General features: G+C 38.4%; 1 protein-coding gene across 4 annotated transcripts in view; it reads left to right on the forward strand.

Moving 5' to 3' along the window:
- The window catches only part of LOC109103393 (caskin-2-like), a 55,752-nt gene that overhangs the window by 17,931 nt on the left and 10,999 nt on the right, over positions 1-26,822 (forward strand). For 3 of the 4 annotated variants that reach the window (XM_042720884.1, XM_042720882.1, XM_042720885.1), the window contains exons 3-12: positions 7,178-7,229; positions 16,089-16,186; positions 17,517-17,662; positions 18,225-18,320; positions 20,520-20,650; positions 23,081-23,189; positions 23,486-23,594; positions 25,495-25,589; positions 26,210-26,327; positions 26,595-26,780. In XM_042720884.1, the coding sequence (XP_042576818.1) occupies positions 7,178-7,229; positions 16,089-16,186; positions 17,517-17,662; positions 18,225-18,320; positions 20,520-20,650; positions 23,081-23,189; positions 23,486-23,594; positions 25,495-25,589; positions 26,210-26,327; positions 26,595-26,780 (1,140 nt within the window). The remainder of the gene's footprint in view (positions 1-7,177; positions 7,230-16,088; positions 16,187-17,516; positions 17,663-18,224; positions 18,321-20,519; positions 20,651-23,080; positions 23,190-23,485; positions 23,595-25,494; positions 25,590-26,209; positions 26,328-26,594; positions 26,781-26,822) is intronic. The other variant, XM_042720886.1, reaches the window with a different exon arrangement.

Raw genomic sequence — 26,822 nt, forward strand, 5'->3', positions numbered from 1 at the left:
TTAAATGCATACCTTGGGTTTTTAGCGAGCCGGGACATCATTTACTACCCTCACACTTCTTTTTTTTAAAGGTAGAAACCAACCAATAAATAGATTGTATTACAAATTATTTTTTTTGTATTCAAAATTATATTTATTATTTATGTGATATATAAAATAATTATGTGAAATATAAAATGTCTGTTTTTTTAAAACATTTTTTAGTAAAAAGTGTATAGCGTTGCTAGAGACCCAAGGTGTGTATGAAATATGCTTTATTTTGTTCTTTTGCAATTGTTCTAAAAATATCAAGAGCATTTTTTGCTATTGCAGCATATCCATCCGTATTGGATATATAGGTTCCGGATCGCTCAAGACCTGAATATGTAATGGTGAAACATTCATGCATTTAAGGGTTAACTATTTTAAGACCCTTTGGGCAGAATTGGACAAAATTTATTTCAAGTTTTTCTTAAACATCATATTAAGTATACACATTATTCGGGGAGGCAAGAGAAACAATTCCTCCCACTGTAACTTTAACCGCTGTTTGACTGTGTCACATTAGAAAAAGCAAGTGATTTATGTTTTTTAATGTCATATTTCGCAATATTTGTGTTGTTTTATTTTTGTACTGTGGATTCTTTTCTCATCCATTTTTTGAGAAGGCACTGCCTCCATTGCCTCCTCAGAGGAAACACTCCTTGAACTAACCAATGGTAAGTAGTAGCCTCTAGCGTGAACTTTCTGTCCTAGTTTTAATAAGAACTTTAGCATTTTTTGACTCTTTTCAGAGGATGCATGTGCTCTGTTGTGTGTTTGAGTTGGCTACACGTGTGACCACACGCTCCTCTGGGCCCATCTGCAAAGATTATTTATTTACACACTGTGATGCTTAACCCCGAGCAGGCAAGGGCATCCCAAACCTCAGCAGCGGGGCAAGATGAACTCTGTATGTATCCTGCCTCTCTTTAAACTCAATTCTAATCTTTCTTCCGTAACTCCCTCAATCATACGCTGAGCCCTCTTGATTCTTCCCAGACGTCACTGTTGACATTCCCAAGGCTCCAGATTCAAGAAAAATGAAACCTTGCCTCGTAAAATGAAACATCTTATTGTCCAAATTACTTTTGTTTTAGTTGGCACATTACAGAATAGTGCTAAATAGTTGGCAGTTTAGAAAAAGTGTCATCTAGGGGTGACCAAAACACTGGGTTTAGGGTTATGTTTGTGCTACAGGAAACTCTGGAACTAACAAACAAAAAGCTCCTTATCAGATCTGGAAAAATAAAGTGTAGACACAAAGTTTTCCTGACTGTCACCATTGGCGACTAAGTTTTAAATTATGGTCGTATATATTTGTTTTTTGTCGCATTTGCAACCATTTTAGTTGCAGTCTGGAGGTTTGATTATAACATGCAATGTTTATGACCTACAATAGTGGAAAGACACATTACACAGATGAAGACCGGCTTTATCTCTCACGGAGGACCTGCCGTTCCTGTTATCAGGGCTTCATCAGGGGTCTTGAGAACAGGCCGACATGAGTCTCTGCATTCCAGTGCTGAGAGCTTTAAGTGTGTGAAAGGTCTGCCATCTCTCCTAAACAACAATCACTGTGAGCTGGGCCAGTTGTTCACCTTGATCTCTGTTCACAGGCATAGTTTTGCCCGTTTTGCTTCAGTAATCATCTCATGGGAACTGCTGGGGTTAGTGTGTAGCAAAATTAAAGGGTTCTTTTTAACATATTTGTACATTTTCTAACTTTGTGTTTCATATTTTCCCTTTCTTTCTTGGGCACATATGAGAGGAATCTTATTATCATTTTAAAGCATATAAAATGGAGTGCAGAGACATTGATGAGTGATGAGACAAACAAGCTGTTTTACAGAATCAGATCAAACTTTCTCAAGTTTGTCACAGGGATGTCCCCAGAGATGTCACAGTGATTCTTTTGTGTCACGAGTTGTGACACAGGGAACATCCATAGAACAATCCACGCCCTCGATAAAGCACCGCAGCACATGTACTAACCACTAGGAGCAAAAGCGTTTTTTGAATGACCTCACCAGGAGATCTTCTCACCCTCTGCTTGGAGACCTGGAAGTGTTTTACTGGGGAGGACCCAACGAACACAATAGTCTAAGTGATCCTACTTTTTGGAACAATGGTTTAAGGAAGGAAGTGAAATAAGGGGCCTATCCTTAGTCCTTGAAAGCTTGGCTGCTCTTGATGGGGCCTGTGTCAACAGACCCCCCACCTAATCACACTTGCTTTTGCACCCTCCGTCCCCACTTGAACAATCCCTCCATCTGTGTGGAGTCCCAACCCCCCTCGCCTCTGGTTTGGGATGGCACAAACCGGAAAAGTGGCTCACAAAGGGAAGTGCGTTCTTCCATGCAGAAAACAACGTGTAAACAAAGAAGACCACCAAAGACATGGTAGGTGAACTGAGATGGGTTTGTCTTTGCCTGCTGGAGCAGAAGTGCGCTGCGCCACCCTGTCTCTCGCTGTGGACACTATGTGCGCTTTACAAATCCATGTGGAGAGCCACAGAGATGAGAAAAACGATGAAGATGGGTTGGAATTTGGTTTCATTGCGTAACCTGAGACTGGTTAAAAGAAAGAGTTTGAAAGGGACGGTGCGTTTGCTCTGATTGGAGTCTAAGATTTCTGTCTGTAGATGTGGAAAAGAGCCCAGATGTTCAATGAAGTGCTGGAGGAAGTCTTGATGACAGGATATGGATGTTACCTAAAGTACAGTCTAGGACTCTTTAGAGAAAGCCTAATTCCTGCTTCCTATAATCTCATGCTTCCTATGACATAATCCAGCAAGTGCTAAGGAAACAGCCAAAATGTGTACAAATGTGCACCCAAACCCCACATTTATGTTCTTGTTGAGCATTCCATTTAATATATGTTGAAACATGGCTGCAGGAATTTGCCTATTGTAGCTAAAATTGTACAGTTCACATACTTTGACCCAAGCAGTATACTAGGTTTTCGAGATCTATTGTGTTAGCACAGCAGGTCTCTGAAAGAGCCTAGTTTTGTGAGCGAGACTCTCAGTTTCTCAGCTCTGATATGGTGCAAAATCCAGAGTGGTAGTTGTCGCCAGCTTCATTTACACAGTCGATAAGAGGGCCAGGGGAAGTGTGTTTCTCTTTCTCCAAACACGTAATCTCCCCACACTGCAGGCGTTCCATTGTCAGGTCAAGAGGACTGGAATGGAGCTGTGAACTTCCTGGAATCTGCCACTTCTGACTTTGAGCAGAAATTCTTCAGGCCTCAAACATTTGAGACAGCCACAGATGCTAAGCAGTCCACCCTGCCTTCCTTCTGTTTAATCAAGTAGTTTCTTGAGTAGTCATTACCGAAGAGGAAGGTTGTCAGTCATTAAGCCATTGTTTCAGTGGTCTTGACTCCTCGGGGTGGTTTGGTGTGCAGGAAGGAGCCGATGTATAGAAATCAAACATCAAACATTCAGCTCAAGGATCAAAGCCCCACTTGATGACAGTCTGTAGGATAAGGTTGCTGTGAATGCAAGAACAGCTTCTTGAATAGGAAAACACAGGATTGCACTGTTGCTATTGCACCAGCAACAGTTAAGGCAGGGGTTTCCAGTCCTGCTCCTGGAGGGCCAATGTCCTGCAGAGTTCATTTCCAACATTTCCAAACACACCTGCCTCAAAGTTCCTAGAGGTTCAGGTGTGTTTAACTGGGGCTAGAGTGGCCCTCCAGGAGCAGCTTTGGGCCTTTCAAGATTGGCTCTTGAAAGGTGAGATGGCCTTTCCTACAGCTGCTATAATGTTTTGTTGAGATTTTAGCCATACCTTAAACTACAAGATGTTGTCAGTGCCCCATTGGGCCATTGCGCTATGGTTTGAAGTTTGAATCCCGGCTTGAGGACCTTTTCTGATCCCAACAACTTTGTTTCATATTGCACAACTTTGACAAAAAAGTTATTGTTATGTTTAGCAAGGTGTGCAAAGCTAGCAAGCTACACCTCATTTTCCAAAAATACTGCCATGCAAAGATGCCAATTATATCACATGACTTCCAATAAGACAACACATGCAGAAAAACCAAGACCACTTTTTTTTTTCAATTAAATGGACCAAAAATAGACATAAAACAGACCCATGGGTTACCAACTTAGCTGATTTGGAGTGTATTGCTTTAAATGCATATTCCCGCTTGGTGTCCGGAAGAGGGCGTTGCATATATGTCTTTCTGCATTGCATATCTATAGCAATAAACAGCTGGTAGAAGCAACATGACTGAGAACGAGAGAACTGGTGTTTAGCTGTACATATCACTGTACATATCACATCTCACATTTCACTGCTGGTTATATATGCTCTGAATAATTGTGTATGTGACAAATAAAAATCTTGAATCTTGAATCTTGAATTCGGGAAGCCAAATGCACTAAAAATGGGATGAAACAGCGCAATGTTACAGAGCAGCTTGACCGCGCAACTGAACGAATCTGGCACTACGAACGGCGCAAACTAATCTCACAAAGAGCGGCACTGATCAGTTAAAAAATACTTAGTGTTTTAACCGTATTTGTGTGCATACATTAAGCACTGTTATGACATGACATTCACAAAGGAGTCTGGAGCAATCATGTATTTAGATAGATTTTGAGGCGCATTACCTTAAAAAAAGAGGAGTGGGTGGATTTTTATCATTGTACTGTAGAGTGGCTGTGTTCACACACTGCCAACACACATGTCCAAACACAATGTAAAAGTGGATTTTGCATTAATAGGTGCCCTTTAAGTGTCCTATACGTGGAGAGTCCGTAGCAGTTTTGGTTTGACTACCTGTGCAACAAAGCTTTTTGGAAGTGTCATATTTTAATACGGCAGTGCTTATGGGTCGTTTCAGATGGAGCTCAATCTGTGTGACTCCACCACCAGAGGCAGGGTAAAATCATGAGAGCCTTGCTTTTCCTTTGGGTGTGTATGTTTACAGCTTGGCTCCAACGCATTGTCAGTTATAGTAGTGAAAGGCGTTGGCTGCTCTTTTGTAGTTGAACATATAATTGTGTACTTTTGATATAAGCAGTGGTTGCCTAAATTTAGTGTTTTCTTTCTTTCTTTTTTCTTTTTTTTAAAGACTCTCAAATTTACAAGCTTCACTCCACAGAAATGAACCCAAACCTGAAGTCAGGTTTACAGTTCAACGAAATCCTTGATTCTGCAGAGTTAACCGAATGCATTCTTGTGGTGAAAAACCCGTTATGCTTTATGCCTGCCAGTTTTGGCATTAAACAATGAGTAATTGTTTTCAGTCTTACCAGTGTGGTAACCAAAGAGGAGATGCTTTTTCTTGCACATAAACTGCATTAAAAATAACTTGAGTAACCATTTTGCACATGAACGTTACTCATGTGCATGAACGTTACAAATTACTAGTTTTAGAAGGTTCTTTTTAATTAAATCTTCAAAAAACTCAAATCAGCTCTCTCGAAGGAACAAAATTAGTGGTTAATGGATTGTCACAATCTTAACCAAAATATTTAAGGAAGAGCCCTTGCTTTACTTCAATGCTTCTCATTATGTATGGCAGGTAACTAGGTTCTTTTGAGACCATGTCAATTAACTGCTCCTGTGGATTGAGGTTATGGAGCTTCACTTCAAAGGTTTTTTTTTATATATTTTTTGTGAGTTTTGGTCACTGTGACAGCTTCATAATAAGGATGATCGATGGATCGTCACTGTGACTCCACATAGTGGGTGTATCCAGTGTCTGTGTTCTAGGTCCCATTCTACCCCAATGCCCCCAGTCTCTTGACCTCTGACCTCGCCGAACTGTGCATACAAACACTGATTCACCTTTAGGCGGACACTGTGGGTTTCTCTGACGTTCCTGTGGTCTGGTTAAATTGTTTTGTCATTACTGGGAAAGATATAAAATGGAAGCTTGTGGAAAACAGAACATGCAGATTGAATATGAAACATAATATTATCACGTAGGCCTAGCATCGAAAAGAATTTAGGGCACAAGTGAGATGGGCGATGTACTAGCATATTTTTGTATTTTCTGACAGTATTCATTTTATATATCTCAATGCTTATGTGTTTGTTCTAAAATTGCAAATTGTTTCAGAATATTATTATAACAAATTCCCCATGGTAGATTCCAAAAAAATTTATGCAAAACTTAAAGAAAACAATCCCTTTCAAAAGATGTTTTTAGATGTTCTCTGAAGATTAATAGTTTTTAAAAAATTGCAAAAATATATTTTACAAAAGCATTTACATGCACTGTGAAACATGCCACACTGAGAGTCTTAATTTTGACGGATGACGTGAACAGTTTATTGTATCAGGGTTTTGAAGTATTGGCTAATGGTCTTGAGACACTGTCCATGTTTTGCAGTGACAGAATTGTCTCCCTTGAGGGCCACAGTTGCTGAAGATCAAAGACCCAAAGATCACTACTGAGTGGTCTATTATTTTCCATCCTCCTGCCAGTTTAACGCCTCCTGAGCTGGCAAGTGAGGTCAGGCAGAGGTCAGAGGTTAATGAAGTACCCTTTGTTGTTCACAGGAAGAGACAGTGTTATTTAGTCCTGTATCTCCTAGTAGGCCAAATCTCCAGAGGTCCTCAGACCTTCTCATCAGTCTGGATCCCAGAATCCCTGTGGGGCTCTCATGGGAAAGACCAACGTAAACTGCCTAGCAGCGACTCAAAACATTAACCTAACAGTTAAAGTGAGCAGTTTGTCATTTCTGCACTGCTGGTGGCATTTGCCATAGCAACCACCCAACACTACCTAGCAAGGACTACATAAACTTTAGACACCTCTCTTTAAACTATTCAGTATTCTAGTTACAGGTTGTTGTGCAATTCGAGCGAATATGCTTCATCTGACACGTCAGCTATGAGCTTTTAGTACAAGAAAGAAGCGGGGGAAGGGAATTCATACTGAATCGATTGAGGCTGACAGCCATGCTTCTGTGATGTAAATGGTGATAGTTGAAATATCAGCCAGGCCAATTAATGAAAGGTCTTTTTTACAGTGTATTGGGCACCATTGTTTCTAGTCATCAGTTTGCTATTAGATTTAAACCACTATGGCTTTATATACTTACAATATATATAAATATATATGAGCCCCAGCATCTTGATTGTCTTCATGTGAAGCTGACTTTGTGTTCTGTGTTCTTTCTCTTGTGTCGTAGAGTTACTGGGCTCCACAAAGAGGCTGAACATCAACTATCAGGATCCAGACGGGTGAGTCATTGTTGTTTTGCTGGTGAATCTCATAAGAAATCAGGTCAATAACATAATAGCATAATAATCGGGTCAAAACACAGACATTCTGAAGTGTACAGCCAGTCAACACTTTCTCATAAGGTCACAAGAACTGAGAAGTCATATGACTAGAAAAGCTGCCAGAGAACTATACTTTTCTTGTTTAATGACACCTCAGTGTAGTGGTATTATTGCTAGTACTGTATATCATAGTTTAATGACCACTGGGGTCAAAAGACAATGCCAACATGGCAGATAGTGGATGGTAGATAGTAGTCAATGGGTGAGACGTTCCTCAAAATAATCTGAAAATACGTAATTTTGATTTTGAATGTAATGTTATTGTTATATTATTTCTTAATGGTTGATAGTGCATAGTGCAATGAGTTCTTAATGGTTAATGGGAATACAAATGAGCTGCTCATGTTCTCTCCACGGTGTCAGTATGATCATGTGCAAGCATGTCGACTTCCTGTGTGATTTATCATCCCACTTTGATTAGTTTTGGAATTGACTGGAAAGCTTTTGCAAGTTGTTGAATCACACAGACATCTGAGTCAGCACACTGTCTTATGCTAAATAGCTATAAATGTCCTCTCCACACACCTCTACCTTCTTAGTCAAATTTTTTTCCCAGATGTCCTAAAATAACTCATCAGTCTTTGCTAAAATGATCATGTTTAGCCAACTTCATGTACACACTAAGTGCGCTACAAGCTATTAGCCTTAAAAGCAGTGTTTTTAACACTGAATCCTTTGAGCCAGATGCTTTACCTGTGTCTCGTCTTAAACTGACCACTATCGTTATTCACACAGTCCATTAAAAACATGCTATGTCAACAGTGTCTTTGTGATAAGATGGGCCTCTCACAGGGCTGTAAAACGGTACATTGACCTCATATATTAAACTTGAGACTCTGGTGACATTTAGGTGCTTGTTTTTGCCTCGCCCCCACCTCTCTGTCATAAAGAAAAGAAAGGGGGGTGGGCCAGTCGAGGGGTCAGAGATGACCATTCGTGGATAAGGACCGTAACGAATTAGATAGGAGTGTTTACAAAGCACAGAACAGCCATTATTGAGGCCGGATGGGGAAGGCAAGAGGAAAACAGGCAATGATGGATGAAGATTTATGGGAGTTGTTGAGTGCTGATTTGTGTTTTCTTATATGGGTGATGTGGACAAATCTGTCACTATATGGCATTAAAGCACTATAAATAGAAAACGAAAAAATATTCAAGATAAACACTGGGGTTAGATTGGCTGACAAATGCGGTCCGCTCTTAGTTTGAACAAGATGCATCAGTCACATTGTTTTATTTTGTTTTGTTAAGTTGTCATGGTATCTACTGACCGGGTTTTGTTATATAACATCTCTATTTAATGGAAATTTACTGACAGAAGAGGAAAACAGGAAAGGGGGCAAAAGGATGTAGTCGAGCTCATTCAGTGTATGTAACCCAATCATGCAGAGACCTGCATTGCTTATAAATGGGAATGAAGTACTTAGACTCATCTGTGTGTAGGCAGAAGCTTCAGGCTGTCTGGAATCTGAATCTTACAAAATATGCAACATATTTGGGTCAAACAGTACTCCCCAAAATATTGATAACACTTTATTTTAAGGTGTCCCTGTTACATGGTACATATACTTACTATTAACAATTAACCCTAAGCCAAACCCTAATCCTAACCCTAACCATATAGTAAGTACAAGTAGTTTATTAATATTACTTAGTACTTAAATGTATACTTGCAATGTAACAAGGGAACCTTAAAATAAAGTGTTACCAAAATTATTTATATAAATAATGTTATAAATAAATAAAATATTTATACAAGGATATCTCATTACAATTAAGAACCTTTCTCAAACAATTTTCAAGACTGTAATGCAAAAGTAAATATTTTTTTTTATTTTATTTTTTAACAATTTGTTAATATATTTTTTTAAATTAAATAATATTTTTATTTATGCTGGTTAAACATGTAGCAATTGCGGTATTTTTCTAATCATGGTGTCAAATTTGCAGTAATTAGAATCTAAATTGAAAATAACAGAATTACAAAAAAAGAAAAAAGTAAAACATCTGTAGAGGTATTATCATAATGAGATTTTTTTTGGTCAAAATGAAAATGCTACTATATATATATATATATATATATATATATATATATATATATATATATATATATATATATATATATATATATATATATATATATATGGAAAGCTACTACATTACAACATTGTTACACCATGAAAAGTAACTAATTGCATTACTTAGTTACTTTTTATGGAAAGGTATGCATTACATTACTTTCACATTACATTTTTGTCACTTGGGCTCGCTTAGTATTTATTTTTTAAAAACCCAAAATTTATATTTTTGGCAACTGTAAAGGCCCTTTCACACCATAAGTGAAATTATTAAGCATCAGGCTAAAGGAAGTGCCTCAGCACCTTACTCTCAATTTCTGAAACAGAATGATAGGAGAGGTGTGAGTGAATAAATATGAAAAAGTAACTTGCATTACTGATTTGAAAAAGTAACTCATATATTTTGTCGTAAATTTATAGGTAATGCATTACTTTAGTAGTTACTTGAAAAAGTGATTACTTTTTTCAGTAATCTGATCTGATTAGGCTAGGTGTGTATATGTTTATAAGTGCTGTCAAAATTAGTGCATTAACGCAATTTTCTAGTTTAACGGCGTTAAAAAATATTTAACTCTGTTAATGCAGGGGTAGGCCTGGGGTTGGCCAACCCACTTACTACAATTGCTTCGGTCTCTTTTTTCTTGACAAAAATTGCATTTATTTAGACGCGCAGAATGTCTTTACGATTACGTCAAATGGGAGACGTTTCAGACGCACACTCCGCTTCGCCTCAGCGCCAGGTGCAAGTCAAACGAGCGTGGAAAACGGTACAGGTGATGAGGAGCTTCAGTACAACAACAGTGAACTTCGCTCATATGAGATATTTTCAGGACATATGTCACTAAAAACAAAATTTTCTGTCCTGTCTGCTGTTATACTGTGCTTGTAACACGTACTCTTCAATTGCATGCACAAACGTGCTGAATATCATTTCATATTAAAGAGCAATTATATATAAAAGGTTATGAGAAAACACGATCCGTGTCACATTTAGCAGCAGCTCTTAAGGAAATAGTAGCCAGAAAACCTAACGCTGCTCCTGTGATGTCTGTTAATCAAAAAAAAAGAAAGAAAAAATATAGGAAATCAGTAACTTTTGAAGCTTTAAGGATACATCTATATTTAATTTACAATTTAGCGTTTTATAACTTTATTACATTTGCATGTACAGTTATTGCAATATAAAAGTATATTTAAAAACTTTGTTAGGTTCTAAAATAAAAAAAATAAAATAAAGTAAAAAAAATTATATTTTGTTTTTATCAGATACACCCATCTAAAAGACATGAGAGTTGCGACACTATTATGATGCCTTGTTTCTGCATGCCACTTAATGATGACCTCAGCGTGCATCATAAGATTGTACTTTTGATTGTGAAAGTTTTTAATGCTTTTGCATGCCCAGATCTGTTGATAAAGGAAAAAAAATATACTGGGGTGGGGGGGTGTTCATCAAATAATAGTAGTGTAGCGTCAAAGGTTTTGCTTGTCTGTGAGACAAATTAGTATTTGAGCCGCCTTTGACTTTCTGGGGAACTGTTTGGATTTGTATGGGGGGCGTTTCCATGGCAAACGTCCTGGAATGTGAGTGAATGAATGGCAAAGCCGGTGTGAGAGGGACTCTTTGGAGCCCTGTCCTTTGTCCACCCAGGGCAGCGCTGCCAGGACACATCAAATCCGTTCTGACATCCCGAGAAATGAAGGCAAAAGTGGACAGGGCTTGTAACACAAGACCCTCGCTGGGTTCTGGGAACTTTTCCGAATTGTGTGTTTGTGGGTAAATCAACAACTGCTCAATATCGCTGCGGGAAGCCACTGGATGGTCTGACCCACTCTTGATATTTCCTGGGGTGCAAAACTGTGTTTTTGTCTGGTATGATGGCCAAATGCAGCCAACTCGTGTAGCTGATGAAGAACATGATAATATTCCAATTAACTGAACAAGTATCATTGTATGTGTGAACATTTCTAAGTATTAAGGACAGTAATTAAGGCTTAATGAGATTTAATCTTTACTGAATATGTGTACAGTGTTTAGAAACAGGTTTTACCTGTACTAACATATTCAATAAAATGTTTATTGTAGGCAAGGCTCAACAATAAGGATAGCCCAAGGCCAGATGGCGATTCTCACACTTGTTCTGTAGGGCCAGTGCTGCTAGTCCCAAAATATTATGTTTGTTTGTTTGTTATTACATTTAGTTTTCTGTCACATGTCCAAAATTATTGCTAATCATACTGATTTAAATATAATGTCATTTAATAGAATTTAACTTTAATAACATTTCAGTACAAAGCCATGCTAATGTTTGAGGAATGGGCTTAAATGTAAATTATTATTTACTGAAAATCTTCTGCATGGAGAGCATCTCCCCTAACCCTCCATGGCACATTTAAGAGAGAAGTAGCAATACACATTTTTGGTGGTTTTGTATTAATTTTTAACGTTTCCCATTTTTTAAATATGATTTTTCAAAATTTTCATCCTGTGTGTATGCTGCTTGATTATGATTAAAAATCATAATCACAATTATTTAACATGATTAGAAGTGACCAAAATTGTAAATATGATATTTTACTGGAAATAAATCCTCATTTTGAGAATTAAACGCAATAATTCTTACTAGCTACTAAAGCTATTCAGTCAAGAGCAGTGATTGTTTTTTTTTTGTTTTGTTTTTTTCGTTCATTTGTTGTTTGATTCACATTAAGGACACAGACAGTAGAAGGTTTATTAGGCTGCTGTCACTTTAAGACCTATCTAAAATACTGACACACATCCCATTTATTTCTCAAACTGTTTATGTTCACTTAAGACGTAACTGACTGTGTTTATGTGAATACTTTCTGAAACAGGCATTTTGACTTTTGTGTGTACATAAAGGATAGAAAACTAAAATCAATCAATTGCACAGCCCTAGTATATGCCCCCAATGTCATTTGCTTCTGGATATGATGGTGTAGTGGGAGCAGTTCCCTGGTAAATTGGGGTTCACTTCAGGTCCAGTTTAAGGATAAGGAAGACCTGTCATTACAACAACCTGTCTCTCTTCATAGAGTTCATAGTTTTTTTCCTAGAAAGCTGATGATAGCGTGTGTAGAAGTGTTGAAAAGAATAGTATAGTATCTTGTTCACATCTCTTTCACAACACAGGTTTCTTTCAGCATTTACATTCCCTCGCAGGGCTCTCAGGTCCGGCCATCAGCAGATCAGGTAGAGCTACAAAGAAAGACAGCACAGAGCGGTGATTTTGCCACCTACCCAAGAGCCCCGCACCTCAAAACCAGACCCACATGGAATATGCAGACTTCTCATGCACTCTTATTGGGATGATATCTTTGTACTGTAGACTGGATATAAAAGTGCATTATCAAATAAATGCTTGTTATCCAATCACCCCCATGATGTGGGTTTCAATTCTGCGGAAAATTTAGTTGTGTGGGCACGGGTCCAGTGCGGGCCTACTCATAACACAGATAGGGCATGAACTGACTCTCTTCCCCTCCTCAAACACAGTTGCCCCAGTTGTGAGGCTGACATTGCCATCCTAGATTCTGGAGAGTTAAGAAAGTGATGTTATGCCTATGGCTTTGTGCCATGGAGCCTCTGGCAGTCTCCATTTCTTGCCTTAACCTGCCCTCTTGTTGTAGTGCCATGGAATGTTCTCGACTCTGGAGATTTTTGTGTAGTAATTTAGTATAATTAATTCTACTTTAATAGGATCTTTTTACTGGCAAACTGCTTATACCAGCGGAATTTATTTCTGGAACTTAAATGCAAATTCCTAATATAGAACTCTGTAAAGATATTGTCTCTTTGGAGCAAGGACCTTGCAGGGATTGAATTGGCCAAATGCTGGTTTTTAATCCTAAAATTTAATTACTATGCCACACCACCCCCTTTCATCCTCCACTTAAACCTTGGAATGAATTATTAATTTTCAGACATTTACGGCTGTCATGCCATTTCTCATGAGTGTCGAGAACGTCCACTGTGAAGACACTTACACGTCAAGCTGATTTACATCAGAGTGTTTCTGCTAAGCATGGCAAACATTGTGTCCTGTGTGATTCAACACAATGTGAAAGTTTGGCACCAGCTTGTGATTCTGAGGGTTGGAAGACCTTGCAAAGTTCCAGCTCTTCAAAAGCTCAGTCGGCAAAGTGTTTTCCCTCAACTGGAGTCTCAGTCTGTTCATGAAAATAATCAACTTGAGCCATCATATTTATCCTGTCTGATCTATTTCCGCTCTACTTGTCTATGTTGTCCCATTTCACGTCTAATAGACACAGCAGTCAGTTCTAAGACAGTCTGAGGCCATGGGTTCAGGAAATGAACAGCTCCTTTGGCTTACCCCATATGGATTGAGTAAAAAGCCTCAGAATCTCTGCTTTTCGTTTAAAAAAATGCTGAGCCAAAATACCTGCATTGCTAAACAAACCACATAAGATGTTCCTCCATGATTCTTGATAAGATGAGTCAGGCTTGTTGTGGGTTAAAATCCACAAATAGGCAAAGCTTCCAGACTGACACTGCAGTGTCTAGAAATTTAAGATTTGATCCTTGACCGAGACTTCCAAAAACTTGTGAGCTGCCAATGTAGGCAGCTATTTGAGGCATCGTAGTTACTCAGGACAAAATGTATTTTCTCAAGGACTGGCAGCATGAATTGTTTGCCTTTTAAGATGCCGCCTTTTGGCCGATTTCTAAAGCAGCATTGCATATAATCTTCGCAAAGAAGGCAAAACCAAAATGCACTGAATGGAACATCCATCCCCAATGGCAAACAAAACCAAACTCTGCAGTAAGTTGAGACTTCTAAAGGATTTCAAAATGGTCCTTTACGAGGTTCTGGTAGAATGCTGAAATCCTGGCTGAAAATATCAAACAAGTTCCTCCGACTGGATGGAGTCATAGTCTGAAGCTAAAAACAAATCTGAGACTGTGGCTATCATACACTATACAATTTTCAATGAAGTCTGTCAACTCTGATTGTCTGAAATCTGCATACTCTGATTTTTGGCAAATAGCATTGACTTGTCCAGACTGCAAATCAGGCCAAACATATGGGCAGAAGTGGTATAGTGTATGTAGGGTTGCAAAGATGTGGAAAATGTCTGGTAATTTTGGGGGGGAAAAATCCAGAAATTTTGGAAACTCTTAGATTTTGTTTTTAGGAAAGTTTCCATAAATTTACCAGAAATGTTCTCTCATAGATTGGAGCAAAGAGTTGTTTTCTTAGTTTTACGGGATGCTTTCATGCACTCTGATGAAATGGACATTGCTTAAAGGGATACTCCATCCCAAAATGAAAATTTTGTCATTAATCACTTACCCCCATGTCGTTCCAAACCCGTAAAAGCTTTGTTTGTCTTCGGAACACAATTTAAGATATTTTGGATGAAAACAGGGAGGCTTGTGACTGTCCTATAGACTGCCAAATAAATAACAGTGTCAAGGTCCAGAAAAGAATGAAAAGCATCGTCAGAATAATCCATCTGCCATCAGTGGTTCAACCGTAACGTTATGAAGCGACGATAATACTTTTTATACACAAAGAAAACAAAAATAACAAATTTATTTAACAATTCCTCTCCTCTGTGTCTCTCCAAATCAGCATCTGAAATTGAATCACTGATGGCAGATGGAGTATTCTGACGATGATTTTCATACTTTTCTGGACCTTGACAGTGTAATTTATTTGGCAGTCTATGGGACAAAATATCTTAAATTATGTTCCAAAGATGAACAAAGCTTTTATTGGTTTGGAACGACATGGGGGTAAGGGATTAATGACAAAATTTTCATTTTGGGATGGAGTAACCCTTTAAGTAATGGCCGCCAAGCTGTGACTTGACATTTAAAGATACTAAGGGGGGAAATGTAAGCTACTCAGTCACTGGTGCATGATTTATTCCTAAAGCACCACAGTGCAACTTGGCTCATTCTTTATTGGGCCACTTGCACCTCGAGTGGCAGCTTCCCCTTTTAAAGTGATATGTTTGCACTAATGGCTGACAGTGAGGACTTCACTGAGGCAAGATTCTGGAAGGAGATTTACATCTGGGACGTCTGAAGCATTTGAGAGGGGTGCTTGAAGACAGGCCTGTTACTCACCTGCGAGAGGTCTTGCTTTGATTTCGGCATGTCCTAACAAAATACATCCACCCCAGACAAGTAGTATTTTCATTTGTCACACTTCTGTAAACATGAGATCATATGAGTGTGGGTGTCTGTGCCCAGAGGACACTGTTTTTTGTTGCCTGAACTTGTACTGAAATAAATACTGTATATATCCCCCTTATCACTCTCTGTTTCTTTTTTTTTTATTCGCCTCATGAAGCCTTGTAAATTTCAGACTTTAGTCATTAATTGTGCCACAGCTTGAGTAATACAAGGCACTTTTACAAGACATTGGTTTGTTGGCAATCTCTCATGTACTGGAGTTTTTATTTTTCCATTCTCTTTATGACCACACATGGCCTCAAGTGGGGAATAATGAAAGCGTAACTGTGCTCTGGTATCAAAATGAGCTGATAAATGTTACTGAGTGGCTTCTTTATTATTTGGCTGTAGCCTGCATCTTTTCCAAAAGTGTCATTCTTAAGATGTCAAAAATTGCTCTTTCCACTATTCTCTCCATCTCTTTAAAGTTTTCTGTTTTTTTCCTCCTCTCAGGTTTTCAGCGTTGCATCATGCAGCTCTCACAGGCACTACAGAGTTGCTCTCTCTGCTTTTGGAAGCTCAGGCTGTTGTGGACATCAAGGATAGCAATGGTTAGAACTGCCTCCTCATTACCTTCAGCTCTACATTGAGAAAAACTATCAACTGGTTGTGATTTACTTGCATATTAATCCAGGACCTCATAACTGCAGCCTGATAGAAGACCTAAGCCTTTCGTTCTGTTGACCTTTACACAGAAGGGCCATTCAGAAATCAACTGAAGGGATAGTTCACCCAAAAATGTAAATTATGTCATCATTTCTTTCTTCTGCTGAACACAATAGATGATATTTTGAAGAATGTTGGTAACCAAACAGCTGACAGTAGCCACTGGCTGCCATAGAATTTTTTCCATACTATAAAAGTCAGTCAGTACATTTACATGGACAACGGTATTCCAAATTTTAACATGATTAAGACAATACTCTGATTAAGAATCTACCATGTTAACAGAGATTTTTGATTACCTTAATCCGGCTAAAGTTATACTCGAAGTAAACTCAAATCAAATTAAGACATGGAATATTCCTATTTTAGTAACATTATCGAAGTGCAGCATAGACAGGTACATGCCTTAATCACACTATTAGTGTTGTGTAGGACTTTTCGCCGCATTTTGTGACAGGATACACACACGGCTGTGGTCAACCGTTTGACGACAAACAAAAGGGCTTCAACAACGCCGTCGTCTGTTTGCACATATAGCATGACAATTAACTGCACTTGAAGTTTTCGTAAAATTAAAAATGAAACACTCAAAACTGTATATGGCATCATAACGAAGACAAACTATGTTTATACATGAAATTCTGTAGGGGACGTTGGATGGCGTCGCGTGGGGACTTAATGACATGTACCATTAATCAATCTATTAACTATAATATGTAAAACAGGAACATGAAATAAATATTCTAAAAGCAACTCATGTAAACACCTTAATCATAATATTGCTTTACTTAGAATGAGGTAAATAATTAGATTGCTGATGTCCATGTCAACGTAGTTAGTGGCTACTATCAACTGTTTTGTTACGTTCAATTCTGTTCAACAGCTGAAAGTAATTCACACAGGTTTTAAGGGTAAGTAAATGATGACAGATTTTACATTTTTGGATGAACTATCCATTTAAGTGAAATAAATTACTAATCGTTTTCTTAATTTAACTGCATTGGAATTGAGGTTGCAAACAGGACGCAGAATAATATCAATTTAAACATTTTAAAATACCCAACATATCGAGTATTTCTTCAAACATTAGATGACATTAATTTACATTCTAACTCATGTATTGAAATTGAGCCAATTATTAAATTTTGTTCAGTCTTGTACAGAGATTGCATAACTGTGTGTCAGAGATTTAATTCAGTATGATTTGCTCTGCAGGAATGCGGCCGCTGCATTACGCAGCATGGCAGGGTAAAGCTGACTCAGTGCTCATGCTGTTGAGATCGGGGGCCGCCGTTAACAATGCGTCTCATGACGGGCAGATTCCACTGCACCTGGCTGCTCAGTACGGACATTATGAAGTGGTGCGTACCCATTAGACCAATAGTTCCCAAGCATTTCCCCCCCAACACTGCACATTTTGTATGTCTCCTTAATTAAACACACCTGATTCAACTAAAGCTCATTGTAGAGACAAAGGAGACATGCAAAATGTGCAAAATATGAACCACTGCATTAGACCACACACTTCAAAAACAGATTGCTGTGAACAATCATGTCACACCGACCATAGCACCACTATGGCTTAAATAGGCTGGCCTGACCATATTTTTCTACTGAAAATTGTTCCATATTTGCTCTGTTTATAAATTTGGTTCTAAAAACCCACTGGGTAAATTGGCCAGCCCATCCCTGTTTGAGAAACAGTGTTGCTGGATACAGCACCTGTGAATCAACTGACATCACCTCTCTGAAATGCAAAGAAATATGATATCTGCGTTGCAACATCAACAAGTGACCCCAGATGGGTTTTTGTGTGTATTAGTGATGGGTCAGATATAATCTGCCTGTCTCATGTCACATGTGAACAAATAAATTGGTACAAAAAAACATTATTCTTCAATTCTTTCCCTCTCTGTTTATCAGTCTGAGATGTTGTTGCAGCACCAGTCGAACCCGTGCATTCTAAATAAGGCTAAGAAGACTCCTCTGGATCTGGCCTGTGAGTTCGGCCGAGTGAAGGTCAGTCAGCTCATCTCTATCAGGGACTTATCAGTGTTTCAGTACTAGTGTGTTTGTGCTCATTCTTCATGTGAGATGTCATTCGTTACATCACTGTCACTATGGTTACAGTGATCTCATAAATTACATCTGATGTGTGGGTGAATCTCACGAAATCTGACAAGAACATGTCTAGGTCATATTTCACCTTAAAATCCAAAGAAATACAAGAAAAAAAAAAAAAAACTTGCTGATAAAAATGAAGCTGATTTGTTTGGGACATAAAAAAAAATTATGTGATTATTCTAATGATTAAATTACTCACAAATAATCACATATCAGTATTAGCTGAGAAAAGCCCCCAAATGAAGATTCAAAAACTTGATAGACATTTAAAAAATATAGAAGTCGGTTATAGTTCCTTGTATTTCATATCATTGAACATCTGGCTTGAATTGTGTCAATGGTATTACATTTCCTTACTATGGGATTGATTTTTTTTTTTAAGTTATTAATTTTACAAAATTGACTATATTCCTCATATTATATATTATATTTTTTACAGTTTTATATCTAATAATTCAAATTTATATATATATATATATTATCTATATATATATATATATTACAGTTTATATATATATATATATATATCAAATGTTATATATATATATATATATATATACACACATACATACATACATACATACATACATACAGACAGATAGATAGATAGATAGATAGATAGATAGATAGATAGATAGATAGATAGATAGATAGATAGATAATAATGATAGATAGATGATAAATAATGGCAAAAAAATTAAAAGTCTTGAAATTGGCTTTTCAGTCTTACAGACAGACAGAATATAAGTGTTTGATTTTGGGGAGAAATTTTACCATGTTCTTGACTTTTTTAAGAATACAGATAAGCACAGTCCATTGAGACACCTGTCTGTATGCCACAGAATTCTTTTCCTCGTCTCTCCTTCTGCTCTAACTGTGATTTGTTTTCCCGTCTGTCTTTGTGGGTCATTCATCATTCATGTACCGGGTGAATAAGAGCTCAGATTTCAGTAGTAGCTTTGTTTTACATGTTCTGGCGCACACATGCCCAGTGGTGTGTGATTTCACTTCAGCTGTGTATTTAGGCCTTTTCGAGGTGTTACTTTAATGGCAGTGTGTGTATGTGTGGTATTTAATCAGCTGCTGTATTGAGGTATCAGGGTGCGGCCGAAGCAACTGGATAATGTCTTTCTCGCTCCACGTGTGTGCTGACGCGCAGGAAATCCACTCAGTACTGCCTGCTTTGGGTGTGCCTTTAAAATGTACAGCAGTGAGCCTGTCTTCAGTGTGATCTATGATCGATTTCAATGTACGGCCAATAGAGTCATCATGTATATTTCATGTTTCATGTATCTTATTTATTTAATTCATGGTATGGTATGTATATATGGTATATATATATATAAGTTTTGTAAAAACATTTATGTCCACCATCAGAAACAGTGGCAGACGTCACAACCTTGGCTCGTCTCTCAACATTTGGCTGCTGTGCAACATTTTTACTTTTTGCATAAAGTTGATCTTTTTACTTTCTCTACTTCACTCCACACTATCCACAATTCCCAGTGCAATTCTGACGTTCGCTTTCCAAACTGTAGAAAATGAAATGACTCGTCCACTCAGCTCCACTGACTATGCTTCAGTGGACACACACCATTAGTGTTTGTGGCCCAGATGTTTTTGGGTGTTAATGGTCGCAGGGACACATTAGTATCCTCTGAGAGCCAACGCTCACCTTCCCAAGAGCCCTCTGTCTGTGTGTATGTGTGAGTGTTTTCACAACTCCCTCGTCTTCCTGCCTTTTTCTTTTCTGTCCCTACAATTTTATTCAAAAATCATGCTTTCAGTTCAGTTTAACATTAAAACTGTACATGGCATTAGCAAGAGTGTTCGTAACTAACTTGTGTACCAAATATATATATATATATAATTTTATTTCTTCTTGCTTCAGTTAATGCATTTCAGTTTTAGCTTCAGTCATTTTAGTATTACATATTACCTATTTCAATAGTTGCCAAGGCATCATTTCTAGTATTTAATCAAATATTTATGTTTTATTTGATTTAAATGACTGAAATACCGATTTTTCAGAGTTTTAGTTAACCGTAAAAACACTGGTGCAAAATACGCCAATGATCTCTTTCTCTTTTGTAGGTGGCTCAGCTGTTGTTAAACAGTAACATGGTGGCGTCTCTGTTAGAGGGAGATCGGAAAGACGGGTCAGACTCAAACTGTAACACTCCTCTGCACCTCGCTGCTCGCAATGGACACAAGGATGTCATTCGGTGAGCTCTTGGAAACCTTGTGTGTGTGTGGCACATCTGTAGGCATCAGTCTCAGCTGTGTCGGGCCGTGCTTTCTCTCTGGAGAGATGCATGTCTCAGCTCTGCTGTGTTTTTACACTTCACTTGATTCTCCAGCTAAGGTGTTTTCCACAGCTGTTAGTACAGAAACACTGCTGATATAATGTAAAAATGACCCTTATAATACATTGTGATTGGATGACCCACTTCAAAATTAATATGCACACTTGTGAACACACATGGATTGAATTCTGTATTGATGCACCAAGTTGCACTCATACAGTCCCTAGTGTATTTGACTGTTTTTTTTATTGATGCACCAATTTGCACTAAGTATGGTCCCTAGTGAATAACCCATCTCTGTGAATCCATTTAATGAGGGTGAATGAGTGGCCAAATGCCATCTCTGTGAATCCATTAAAAGTGGCACTCTTATGGTCACTTCATGATGTTGGATGCACCGTTCGTTTTGCCGTCATTGCACGACTATCGTTGGGGTCATGGTCTTCATGATGTTGGATCACCGTCATTCTGTCATTGCACGACTATCTGGGAAAGTATTCAGTTGCTGCTGTGTTCACTGCATGAGTTTGATATATGAAATGTGGTTGAAAACTGTGTGTGTTTCGCAAACTACGTTTCATATAACTCCTCCCAGAACTTCCTGCTACCCAGTATCTTGCTCTCTCATTGGCTGTAGGACAAAAATTTCACAGGCATCTGTGATTCTCTCAGATCGTGTCTTTGATAATTCACACTGCATGATTTTCACTCATGGAAATTTGCCTCCAATTTCGGGCATTTGTTGGAGATTTTGCGAAACCTATCGCGAATGAAAATCTGGGCTAAAATCGTGCAGTGTGAAGTCGGCATAAATTGGCATAACCAAAAACCAAAAAAGCAAATCTTCACATTGCGTTTTCATTCTAGATTACTCGGGAGATGTTTTTCGTGTGAATAAAAACATTGCGTAATGCTCTCCTCCATTTTCTAATACAACTGGATGTGTCAATCAGCTAGCTCTTTATTTATTGGCTTGCACGACAACACATCATGCAAATTTTCAATTAGAGTTGAATTTTTTCAACTTGCGCTAATTTGCATCTATTGGCATCTTTGCATTGACTTTGTGTTCATATGCTCATGTCATGCATCACAACATGCTTGCATGACACTTATCAACACTTTGTAATGTTTACAATGCACAGTAAATAATGCTTTGAAACACATCACATAAACTCTCTGGAACGAGTGTATGGCAGTAGGCTGGATACATTAGTTTATATTTCATAAAAAGCTAGTCAGATAACACCTTACTGCAGTACTCTCTGAATGATTCCGTTAGATTATGACATATACTTTGAATATAGTTGAGTAGGTTTTTTTTGTTTCGACATAAAACACACCCGCTGCGTCATCCCAGCAGCACAGCAGACAGACACCGTACCCGCACAGCAGAGGATGAGACTGGGAAAGTCCTGGTGCCAACAGACAGTCAGTGTTCTCTCTGACTCACGTTCCCCCACATGATCGTCCTGAGGGAGAGGAGCGTCCCAGTCTCCCTTAATATGTGTGAGGATGTCTGGGAAGAGTGCATTTCTGAGAGGATTAAACACTGCTGTGACTCATCACTCTCATTTGCAAGGACACAAGGCACTTTCAGATATCATGATTTCAGAAGCCCATTTCTGCCACATAAGAAAGAAAAATATTTGGTAAATAATAATAATAATGAAATAAAAAGTCATAATTATGACATTAAAAGTCAAACTTCTGTGTTGACTTTTTATGTCTTAGCAAATCATGCTTTAGTAAATCATATTTTTTTATACGAGGCAGAATTAGGCTTCCATAGACATTCTCAATTTGTATGGTAAAAATATTTACAAATATACAAAGTAATGATAGTGTAATAAAAAAAATATTTACCAAAAAAAACTCACATTACAGTATGTGTGAGAATGGGAATAATGGCACAATTCCAAAAAGTGAAATAGAATCTGGAGATAATTTTCACATTTGACATTTGTGCAATGTGATTCATTTTTAGTTTGCAGAGTAATGACATGTCTGTGTGTGTGTATGTGTGTGTGTGTGTGTGTTCGCTACGGCTGTCACACTAACAGATCCCATCCTAATGCCTGGCATTCCCAGTGCAGCACTGAAATTCCATCCTGCATTTCGACAGATGAGCGTCTCTGATTCCACCTGATGTGTGTGTGTGTGTGTGTGTGTGTGTGTGTGTGTGTGTGTGTGTGTGTGTGTGTGTAAATTCCACAAGTCTGTGTGTATTACAGGCCCTTTAGTATGTAAATATAACACAGGATGCTAAAAAGGATGTCGTCTGCTCTCTGTGGAGTAGTAGTACACTATTGCCGCCAATCCATTCATTGAGTTTCCATCTCTTTCCAGGCTTCTTCTAAAAGCAGGTATTGACATCAACAGAACCACTAAAGCTGGCACAGCGCTCCATGAGGCTGCCCTCTATGGGAAGACAGAGGTAGTGCGGCTACTCCTGGATGTAAGTTCATCTGTATTTTGAAAGCGTTTCTGCTACAGGGATCACTGACCTTTCTGACATTAAGTGGCTTTTAATTTTTTTGTAACATCCTGTCATATGCTTCCTTTTGAACATTTTGTTTCTCAAGCAATAAAACTAATATGTTTATGTCCTCTGTATTTTTGTGGATCTAATCCAGAATCATTTGAGGAGGAATCAAGATGCATTAGTGATTAGATTTTTCCACACTGAATGTGCTTCTGCTATTCGACAGACAACATTTATCCGTTTTAATGTTTGTTTAATTGTGATGGCAGAATGGGGTTGATGTCAATATCCGTAACACTTACAATCAAACAGCCCTAGACATCGTCAACCAGTTCACCGCATGTCATGCCAGCAAAGACATCAAGCAGCTCTTACGAGGTGAGACGCAACCTGACATTTATTTTAAGACTGTACTGACTGTATTTTATCTCCTTAAGCCGTCTTGTGAACTGTAGTGTGTGTCTAACAGTGTGTATGTGGAGTGTGTTTGTGTTCAAACTGCATATACACAGTATATGAGAGTGTGTACATGGTGAAGTCTATGGCGTGTGTTTGGGAATGGCCCTTCTTTGGTTTGTAAATGGTTATGGGAGACATTTAAGATGTCGTTTAGTAAACAGCTGTTTAAACTCAGGATTATATAACCGGCTGCTTTCTCTGGCTAGTTTTGAGCACATGAAAAAGACAAACGACATCTCCTGTGTGTGTCTGTGTGCAGATGCATACCACAAATCTGTGGGGCCCTCCTATGAAACATAAGACGGGGCTCCACCCACAAGTACTGATGTCATATGTGAACATTTCTATCAGAATGAAATGGTAACAGTGACGTGCGCAATTTTGCTTTCTGTTTAGTACCCTTTATTAATTCCCTTTAAAATGTGGCCTTTAAGAATGCACCTTTTTTTGACAATATCATGCATGATTTGTGCAGGCATACTTTTTCTAATATAAACTGTTGTTCACACAAAAGGTAATGCATGGGCTTGCTTGGGTTGTGTTATGAGTCTGTGTACTTACACAATTCAGAATGCAACTTTTGGAATCAACTTTACTTCCACAAAACCCAAATGAACTCTGAAGTCTAGTGTCAAACAGACTCATTCCACACTAAAAGCTCTTAGTCTTTCTAAACACACTATATATATATATATATATATATATATTTAGTCTTTCTAAACACACTATATATATATATATATATATATATATAAATGAGTGGGAATGTTATATATATATATATATATATATATATGTATTTGTTGGAGTTTTGTACGGGTGGATGTAAATAAATATTTGAAGTGATTGTTGACATGAGACACTCATTCTGTTTGGGGCGTCTTTGAACTCAGGCAGTTAACAGACAGCTCTTATCATAATGAACACAGACAGGCCTGTGTGCTTTAACCAGAGCTGCTCTGTGTGTGTATGTGGGCCACAACGCTTGCCTAAACCTCTGACAGACTCAGAGAGTTAATTATTGATTCAGTGAGCCTGCTGTGTGTCCGTGTGTCAGCACATTCCTTCCACTGGAATAAAATCACAGAAATGACACGCTGAGAGCTTCAGATGGCGGGACCTCACTGAACTATTTTTAGGAACACTAATCTAAAACATGTTTTGCATTTGGATTTTTATAACATTTCTGCCAACAAATTCTCGTTAATAAAAAAATATAATGGGGAAATGTACTTAAATAATTAAGAAAATCAAGCACTATATAAATTACAGTAATAGTAATTTTTTTATATTATAATGTCTAAATTTGTATAATGTATAATGTCTAAATTTTATATTATAACGGCCTTATAATGTCTAAACATTTAATTTTTTACATTTTTAATATATATTTTCAAAAGAAACTGGGGGGATGTGGACAAATCTCAGTAGAACTACAAGTTTTTTTTACAAATTAAAATATAAAAGTAAATAATAATAATATTCTGTGTGTATTTATAGCCTTTTTCTTTATAAGGGATAGAAAATACAGTTTGTACAGTAAAAAAAACATTATGTCTATGGAGAGTTCCCATAAAACATGGAAACAAGTGTGTGTGTGTGTGTGTGTGTGTGTGTGTGTGTGTGTGTGTGTGTGTGTGTAATTTTCTTATTTCTTCCTTTTGAATTTGAGCTGGACAATTTCATGAGATTTAGCAATGTATTGTAATGTACAGTAGGTGGTATCTTCCAGTATCTGAACTCTCTGAACTGAATTTCTGGTTTTGATCCAACACAGATATGTGTGTGTGTGTGTGTGTGTGTGTGTGTGTGTTTGCAGAAGCTACAGGAGTTCTTCAGGTCAGAGCTCTGAAAGACTTCTGGAATCTTCACGACCCCACGGCCCTCACCATACGCGCCGGTGATGTCATCACGGTACGGCCACTTTCATGACTTCATTAAACCTCTTCACAGTCACTGTGTGTGTGTGTGTGTGTGTGTTATACGTCTGTACTTAAGCACTATACCAAACCCTAGTCAGTCTATTCTGCTAGCATTTCAGAAGCAGTTTCACTTGAACCGAGGCCAGATTTTTCTCTCTTTCCCCTTCCACGAGTTCTTTCTGTTCATCACCTTGGTTTTTTGAGGCCGTTAAAGATAAACTCACAAGTGTTTGTTTGTGAACTCAAACTAAAACTACATTTTCACATAGTATTGTTTCACAGGAAGTTGTGAGCAGAAAATAAGTACGGTCTAAGGGTCATTTACTGGAGGGTTAAGAGATGTATTTCATGAGCTGAATGTTCTCGCTGTTGTTTTGTTGTCGGGCCTGCAGCTATTATATGCGTGTTTGCTTAGGGTGGGCGGCTGGTGTTATGTTATCTAACCTTCAAAAGCTTTCAGATCATGCATTGTCTCTGAACTCCCGACGTCCTACTTTGTTTTGACTGGTTGTCAAGGATCAAAAGGACGAGTAAAAATCGAGCGGGTTGCATTTGCAGCAGTATGGGTGAGATCACTGTGACGTCACTGTGTTCTGTTGTTGTGATTGGCAGGTGATAGAGCAGCACGTGGATGGACGCTGGAAGGGCCACATTCATGACACCCAGAGGGGAACAGACCGAATTGGCTACTTCCCCCCCTCCATAGTCGAGGTCATCAGCCGACGCTCAGGTACAATAATAACTTGAATTGTAGCAGGTTGACCAAAGTTTTGAAGCTTCACAGTCTGTGATCGCTGTATGTTTGATGGATTTTATTACAGCATTAACCCTGCAAATAACATGGTTTCCTTTACTGAATCAGTAACATGCTGACAGATGTTACCAAGACGTGTCTCTTTCTTCCATCCCGCTGCTTCCCATGTAATAAATGTTCATCTCTAACCTCCATCCGCTTGCATTAACCCTCTGCTCCTGTCATGTGTGTGTTGTCCTGTAGGGGGCACCCTGTCACGACAAGCCTCTCTGCCCACCCATAGGCAGCAGCTGCTCTCCAGGTCCGCCCTCAGTCCCAGCTTGAGTCTGAGCGGGGGCGGGACCCCTCAAACTGATGACTCCTACACTCTGTACACCACTAACCCACACCTGGTCCTCCCACACGCCAACGGTCTGAGCACCAGTCCAGGTATACCCACTCGGTCCCATCTCTAAGGGTGCTTTCTCATAC

This window comes from Cyprinus carpio, chromosome B3, assembly GCF_018340385.1.
Source record: "Cyprinus carpio isolate SPL01 chromosome B3, ASM1834038v1, whole genome shotgun sequence".
In the NCBI taxonomy this organism is placed as follows: domain Eukaryota; kingdom Metazoa; phylum Chordata; class Actinopteri; order Cypriniformes; family Cyprinidae; genus Cyprinus; species Cyprinus carpio.